This window comes from Elephantulus edwardii, unplaced genomic scaffold, assembly GCF_000299155.1.
Source record: "Elephantulus edwardii isolate Elephantulus edwardi_28Jun2011 unplaced genomic scaffold, EleEdw1.0 scaffold00162, whole genome shotgun sequence".
Classification (NCBI taxonomy): Eukaryota; Metazoa; Chordata; class Mammalia; order Macroscelidea; family Macroscelididae; genus Elephantulus; species Elephantulus edwardii.
In genome coordinates, this window is record NW_006399912.1 from 345,149 (window position 1) to 353,037 (window position 7,889).

General features: G+C 42.4%; 1 protein-coding gene across 1 annotated transcript in view; it reads right to left on the reverse strand.

The window, feature by feature from the left end:
• Window positions 1-7,889, reverse strand: part of CLEC16A (C-type lectin domain family 16, member A) — a 262,635-nt gene that overhangs the window by 241,125 nt on the left and 13,621 nt on the right. The window contains exon 2 of the mRNA XM_006895232.1: window positions 1,556-1,684. Coding sequence (XP_006895294.1) covers window positions 1,556-1,684 — 129 coding nt within the window. The remainder of the gene's footprint in view (window positions 1-1,555; window positions 1,685-7,889) is intronic.

Below are 7,889 nucleotides of genomic sequence, written 5' to 3' on the forward strand. Positions count from 1 at the left end.
CAAGCCAGAGTTAGAGACAGACAAATCTTCTGATGCCACTGAGCAACAACAAGAGAATGTAGGACACCCTTCTTGCTCCAGCTACACCTACATCAGTGACACCAAGAGCCAAACTGGAGAAGTTGAGACCCGAGCGTGGGGGAGCCTATACTGGGAGGACTGAGAAGCTGGGAACCACCAGCCGGAAGGCAAGGGGTTCCAGGCTGGCGTGTATGCATACACATTTTGGCAGCTGTCTTAACTGTATTCTGTTATTAATTGGATTATAATCTTTTGACTTCCCCAGGAATAAACACAAGACCAACTGGCAATCCTAGGGATCAAAACAGTCCAATTTATATCTAGTCATGCGTCATTCCCTTGTTGCACGGGGATGAACAGAGGACCGTTAGCAGCTAACAACAACAAAGGGACAGCTTTGGAATGATCTTCTTTCATGTACTGGCTGTCTCCTCTGTAGCAAGCACTCGTCAGTACTACTTCCTCCTTTCAAGAGCAGGGAAGTGCAGCTCAGGAAGCCTGAGCTCAAGATTGTGTATGTGGAAGTACCAAAACAAGGAGGAAACTCTTAAATGGCCCTGACTGTGAGCCTCGATTTCACCACTGACCAGTTAGCAACCCTGAAGCCACCTCCTCAAGCTTCAGTGTCCACCTCTAGGACATGGGGATATCAACAGGGCCCCCCACCCTGGGGTTGGTGGGAGACTTTTCAAAATGGATTATGTTATCAAGAGCTCCCCACAAATATCAACCTATGTGATGGGCCAGAAAAGTTCTTAGCGTTTATTTAGGAACAAACTACCCAGGATGGCTCTCTTCTCTACAGGAAGAGACCCAGAGTCTACCTGGCAAACAACCCATAACACAAGCATCCCTTATTTTATTGTATTTCCCTTTACTGTGCTTTGCAGATACTGTGTTTTTCACAAATTAAAGGTTGTGGCAATTGTGCATCCAACTTCAGGTCTGAATGTTAACATTTGATTCATTCTTCTAATATTTCCAACATTTTGCTGACACTACTGTACACTTAGCAGGCTATGCTGTTGTTGTTAGGTGCCACTGAGTTGAGCACGACTCATGGCAACCCTATGAATGACAGATGTGAGCCCTGTCCTTTCCTGTGCCATCCTCATCAAACATAGTACGGTAAATACATATACAGTATAGATACAGATACATGTATATAGTACAGTATAAACATAACGTGTTATATGCCCTGAGAAATGAAAACATTTGTGGGACACATTATTGTAACATCAGCTTTACTGGGGAGGTCTGGGATGGAATCTGCACCATCTCTGAGACATGCCTTTATCTTCAGCTTTTTCTAGAGACACTCCTCATAACTTGCTCATTTTTGACGTGCATTTCTGTGGTGTTTCAAGACATTTATATAGATAGATACAGAAATCTTTACAGCTCAAAGCATCAAATCCTGACATTATCAGGACTCATGGAACACATTTAGGAAAAACAGTTAAAGGAGGAGTATTTAAAAAGAAAAGAAAAAAAATATCACCAAAAAAGTCCAATATGTATTAGGAACCCATACTCAAAGACGGAGCTGTCATTTTGATCTCCCCAAATCAGGATCTCGGTAATAGAACGGATGGTCTCCACCAGCAGGTTCCGGTTCTGTTCTGTAACGGTGGTGTTTTTGGTCAAAACATGGTACAGATACCTAACAGAGAAGAAAAAATAATTAAATATTACAAAGTGAAATAAAAGCCAGGCTCAGGGATTATTAGTAGTACTTTAGGGATAATACACAATGCTGTTTTTCAGATTAAATTAGCATAAATTCCATTAAATTAGGATGGAAACTCACTGCCCACAAAAAAATGGCAACTGATGCTTGGGAGCATTAAATAGCCAAGAATACATGAACTCAACTGTAGCAGACAGCCACCGGCAAACTCCAGTGTGCACTGGCTCGATGAAGCCAGCCTTCCGCAGCCCATTCAGGGAGCTGGCTCAGCAGGACTGAGGGAAGAAGACCCAGGCGCCGGCTGTCACACACAATCCCCAGGTGATTGTAACGCTGACAGAGCAAGTGGAGCCACATGGCTGAGTGTCAGACGCCGAGCAGGAAGCCTGCAGTCAGGCTGCAAGCAGATTTAGAAAGGTGGAGCCACGGCTTAGGGAAGACGGTCCTGCAGCCGGGGCTGAGGCAAAACTCATGGTGCTCCAGTCAATGACTGCTGTAAAGTGCAGGGCATCTGTTGAAAAGAACTCGTGGTTGGCTTGCAGTTCACAGACAATGAACTTATTTATTGAGTACCATCACACAGTCAGTATGGATGATGAAGAGATTGAGACAGTTGACAGTTCTCGTTTGCTTGGCTCCACAGTCAACAATTTTGGTACCAGCAGCCAGGAAATCAAGAGATGAATTGCACTGGGAAAGTCAGCTGTCAGGGACCTCTCCAGAGCACTGAAGAGCAATGAGTCAGGCTGGAGACTAAGGTGTGCCTGATCTGGGCTATTGTCTTCACAATTGCACGCTATAAATTGGAGAGCTGGACAATGGCTGTGTTGTTGTTAAGTGCCGTTGAGTCGTTGAGTCATTGAGTTGCAGGCGACTCATAGCGACCCTATGAAGGAGAGTCCTCCATGCTTGTGTGTTTTTCATCCTCTCTCCAGGTTCATAGGATTTCCGGAGGCAAGCTATAATGGAAGTGGATGCCACTCCTGCTTCCAAGCTTGTTTTAATTGGAGAGCTCCACCCCACACTGTCCGCATGAGTCGCCTGCGACTCAAAGCCACTTAACAACAATAACATAGAGAGAGATTAAAAAAAAAAAATAGAGATCAGTTGGCTCAGTGGACAGAAAACGATGCTACCAAGCCAAAGGTGGGTGACTTTTAATCCGCCACCCTCGGGCCTGTTTTCCATTGTTTTTGTTCAAACATTCCTCTAGGTCGTACAGCCCTAGTGTGTCCACTTGCTGTACAGAGGTAACTTGTGGTTGCTGTGAGGCTGAACACTGTGACACTGATGTGTCAAATGCGCTAATGGTTGGACAATGACTAGGGATGACAGAGAATTGATGCCTTTGAGCTGTGGTACTAAAGAAGAGTGTTGAATATACCATGGACTACTAAGAGAACAAGTGGGTTTGTCCTGGAGAGGGTGAAGCCAGGCTGCTCCTTGGAGTGTAGGATTCTGAAGCTTCGTCTGACATACTTTGGGCATGCTGCACGGAGGGACCAGTCCTTGGAGAAGGACATCACGTTTGGGAGGGTGGAGGGATGGTGCAGGAGAGGAAGACCCTCTATGAGATGGATCGATTCAGTGATTGGGGTAGTGCGAGTAGGTGTGTCGGAGACAATGAGGTTTTTATATAGGACAGAGCAGGATTTAGGGTTCTTGTACACAGGGTCATTATGAGTTACAAGCAACCACTACCGCACAGGCCAAGACAGGGATAGCAATTTGTCCAGTTACGTGACCACTGACACAGCCTGGGAGTCCAACTGTTGTGTCTCCACTGTTGATGTTCTTTTTCCTCCTCGGTGGAGCCGTTCTGCTGGGTGTATGTACGGCAGAGTCAATTTGAGTTTTGTTTCCATGATGACTAAGAAATGGAGGGCTTTCTCATGTTATTATAGGCCATTTGAGTATCTTCTTTGGTGAAATACCTATGCTTATTTTTCACTGGGTATCCTTTTCCTACTAGGAGCCCCAGAGGCATGGGGGTTAGTGCTCAGCTGCTAACCAAAATGTTAGTGGACTGAACTCACCAGCTGCCCTGTGGGGAAAGATGTGACAGTCTGCTTCCATAAAGATTTACAGCCTTGGAAATTCTACAGGGCAATCCTAAATTGTCCTATAGGGTCACTATAACTGACTCAGAACTAACTCCACAGTAATGGTTTTTGTTTGCTTTTTATTACTTATTTGATGCAGCTCTTTATTCTGTATAAAAACCCTTTATTGGAGATAGAAAAAAACCCAAAAAACCCAAAACCAAAGAATCAGATTGGCACATCTTTCTCCCACAGAGTGGCTAGTGGGCTTCAACTCCCGACCTTCCTATTAGCCTGGCATTGTGCCCCTTGGGCTCTTCACATGCTCTATATATTGGGAATATTTTCACTATGGCTTACCTTCTTACTCTTCTTATAGTTCCCTACTAATGAGCACGAGTTCTTCATTATAACCCAGTTAAATTTAGCAATCTTTCCAGTGACCTAAAAAACAAATCCAACTCGGTGCCATGGAGTTCATTCTGACTCAGAGCAACCCTCTATTGGGCTTTGGAGGGCTGTGCACCTTTACAAGAAGAGACTGCCTCAACCTTGTCCCAAGGAGCAGCTGGGAGCTTCAAACTGCTCACTTCCAGTCAGCAGCCTGACTTGTCCCCACTACACCAGCAGAGCTACTTCTTCCCATGGCTGATAGCCTCTGTGCCAAGCTGAAATCCTTATCTACCCCCAGGGTCACAAGGAAATGCTTTGTTTATATATTGACTCAAAGGACTCACCTAGGATTAATTTTACACATAATGTAAACTACCAGATAAAAAGCTTGTTCCTCCCTTGAATTTTGAACCAGAACCATTTACTCAAAAGGTCCTAATTTTCTCCACCACACTTCAGTGTCACTGTTGTCATTAGCTGAGTGACATATGCATACAGGTCTCTTTCTGGACTCTAACATCATTGATCTTTTTGCCTACTCTTACCTAACAGCAGGCTGTCTAACTACTGTAACTTTTACAATAGAAATAGTTTTATGTGGTAATCTGGAGAGCTCTGCTGGCACAGTCCATAGGGACTTGCACTGTCAACTCAAAGGCAGTACCTCTCTGGTGGATCAAATACACCAGCAGCTCCAGTGGAGACAGATGAGAAATCTCCTGTGTGATTTATAGTCTCTTGAAAAAAAAAAAAATCACTGGAGGGCATCCAAAGGCAATGAACGAGAGAACTGGTAATTTAATGCCAATTAATGCTTTTGCTTGCTATGTAAAAGGTTGGGGGGTTGCATACCCAGGTTTACTGCTGCATTATTCACAATAGCAAAGAGATGGAAACAACCTGAATGCCCATCAACAAATGAATGGACAGTAAAATTACAGTACATTCACATGATGGACTACAACGTAGCACTGAAAAACAATGAAACAGTAAAGCATTACACAATATGGGAGAGCCTTGAGGACATGATGCTGAATGAAATATCTCAGTCACAAAAGACAAATACTTCATAGCACTGCTGTTATAAAATAGGACAGATATGGGGAGGTGTTGGGGAAGGAATAGAGAAAGAGTGGACAAATAATAAACACTACATTAGAACAGATGAGGGGGAGAACTGTCCAAAAGGAATATGTGATTATGCATTATATGTATGAGAACAATCTGGAACAAGGGGTGTACTGCAGGGTAGGCTGGAGAAGTGGGGGGTGGTAGGGGAAGGTGCAACAGTGGATGAAAAAGGAAAAAACATCACACACACACACACACACACACACAAAGAGAGAGAGAAAAAAGAAAGAAAGGTTGAGGGTTAAATCAAGTTCACCAAGAAGAATTTCAGAAGAAAGGCCTGGTGATCTACTTGCCAAAAAATCAACTAAGGAAAATGCTTTGGAACACACCTGCAGTCTCCATGAGTCAGAGTCAAGTTTTCTCACTTCTTTCATTTTTCTCAATGTTAGATTAGCTACTCTTGGCCTTTGCAGTTCTACATTAATTTAAAAATCATCTTGTCAATTTCCACAAAAAATGTTGTTAGGTGCCATCAAGCTGGTGAGGCAAACACTGCCCAGTTCTGCGCCTCCTCCGGCCAACGCAGCCACTGTGTCAATTCATCTCAATGAGGTCATCTTCTTCTTTGCTGACCCTTCACTTTAACAAGCATGATGTCCTTCAAGTTTTGCCATCCCCACTTCTAAGGAGCATTCTGGCTGTACTTCTAAGATACATTTGCTCATTCTTCCAGCATCCCAAGGTTATTCAACATTCTTTGCCCACACCATAATTCAAAGGAATCAATTATTTAGATTTCCTTATTCTTTGTGTAGCTTTTGCACAGATTTGATATGACTGAAAATACTATACATAGCTTGGGTTAGGGCACCTGAATCCTCAAGATGACATATTTTCCTTTTTAACAATTTTTTTTAAAATTTTAATTTTTTTTAGTGTGTGTGTGTGTGTGTGTACATACCGTCAAACTAGATCTGACTGGTACAGGAGGAAATTGTCCCTCCTTCCCCAGCAAAGCATCTGGTGGATTCGAACCATGCGCCTCTGTGATTGCAGTGCAGCTTCTTGCCACTAGGCCACCAGAGCTTCCCCCCTTTTTAACATTTTAAAGAAGTCTTTTGCAAAGAACTTGTGTGCCTCCCTACCCCAAAGTAAAGGTCTATAAAAATTCCTTTGGGGTTGCTCTAAATATATAGCTACATTTAGAACTGAGAGTGTTACAATATACCATTTCTTAAAATGCTTACTGCAATAGAAGATGCACATATCTTATTAGATTTACTCCTAAGTATTTGCCATTTTTGCTATTACTGCCCCATGATCCTGTATGGAACATTCATATTCTAAGTGGTCCTTATAGACCAGAGTCCAGTTACTACCACTGGTCATTCTAACCAGAGACATTACAGAAAATCCCAATTAGAGTAAGAGGAAAATAAAGAACAAAACTTAAATTCATAAAAAATACCAGCCTTGATAGGTTGCTAGAGCGAAGAGGAACCTTTACAATAGCACCCACCATCCAAAGGTATTCTATTAAACTGGAAATGAAGCTACTCATGGAGAGAACTTTTCAGTCAAAGACTGTCTTATAAAATAAACATTAACTCATACGAGGAATGTACTCCTTTATATAATCAACTACAGATATTAGCCATATTCAGGAAGTAGCATATAATCAAGAACCAATGGTAATGAAAGATGTTCAAGCTGTGCTGAAGGAATTGGCAAAATATAAGGCCTCAGAAATTGATGAAATAGCAACTGGCACGTTTCAACAAACAGATGCAGCCCTTAGCATGCCCAGTAACCTTTGTAAAAAAAATTGGAAGATCGATACCTGGCCAACAGACTGGAAGAAAGCTGTATTTGTTCCCATTCCCAAAAAAAGACACAGCCCAAAAGAATACAGAAATGTGGAAATAGTTGACAACTTTAATCTTTTCTCCATCTTTCACGATGCTGCTTATAGGTCCAGTGGTGAGGATTTTTGTTTTCTTAATGTTGAGATGTAATCCATATTGCAGTCTTTGATCTTCTGTAAGGAATTCAAGTCCTCTTCACTTTCAGCAAGTAACATTGTATCAGCATAGCACGTGTTGTTGATGATTCTTCCTCCAACCCTGATGCCATATTCCTCTCAACAGTCCAGCTCCTCAAATGTTTTGCTCAGCATACAGACTGAATAGACAGCTCTGATGTGTACTTCTTGTTCCCTTGTTCTTCTGTTCAGACAACAGCTTCTCTGATTAGGTGCAGGTTTCATATGAGCAAAATTAAGTGCTCTGAAATTCCTATTCTTCTCAACATTAGCCATAATTTGTTATGATCCACACAGTCAAGTGTCTTTGCATATTCAATAAAGAACAAAAAGACATTCAACTAGTATTCTCTGCTTTCAGCCAAGATTCATCTGACATCAGCAATGATATCCCTCATGCCATGACTTCTTAGAAACTTTAAAAATATTTTGAAGAACACATAACTGCCAATGAGGCCGCTGCACCAGACTGAGTAAGACCAGTGCAATGAGACACTGCACTTGGGAGTTGGATACTTGGTCTTTTTCTTTCCTAAGTCTATTTTCCAGTGCAATTTTCAGTGCAATTTTCAGAGTCTCTTCTGACATCCATTTTGGTCTTTTCTTCCTCTTCTGTCTTTGCAATGAC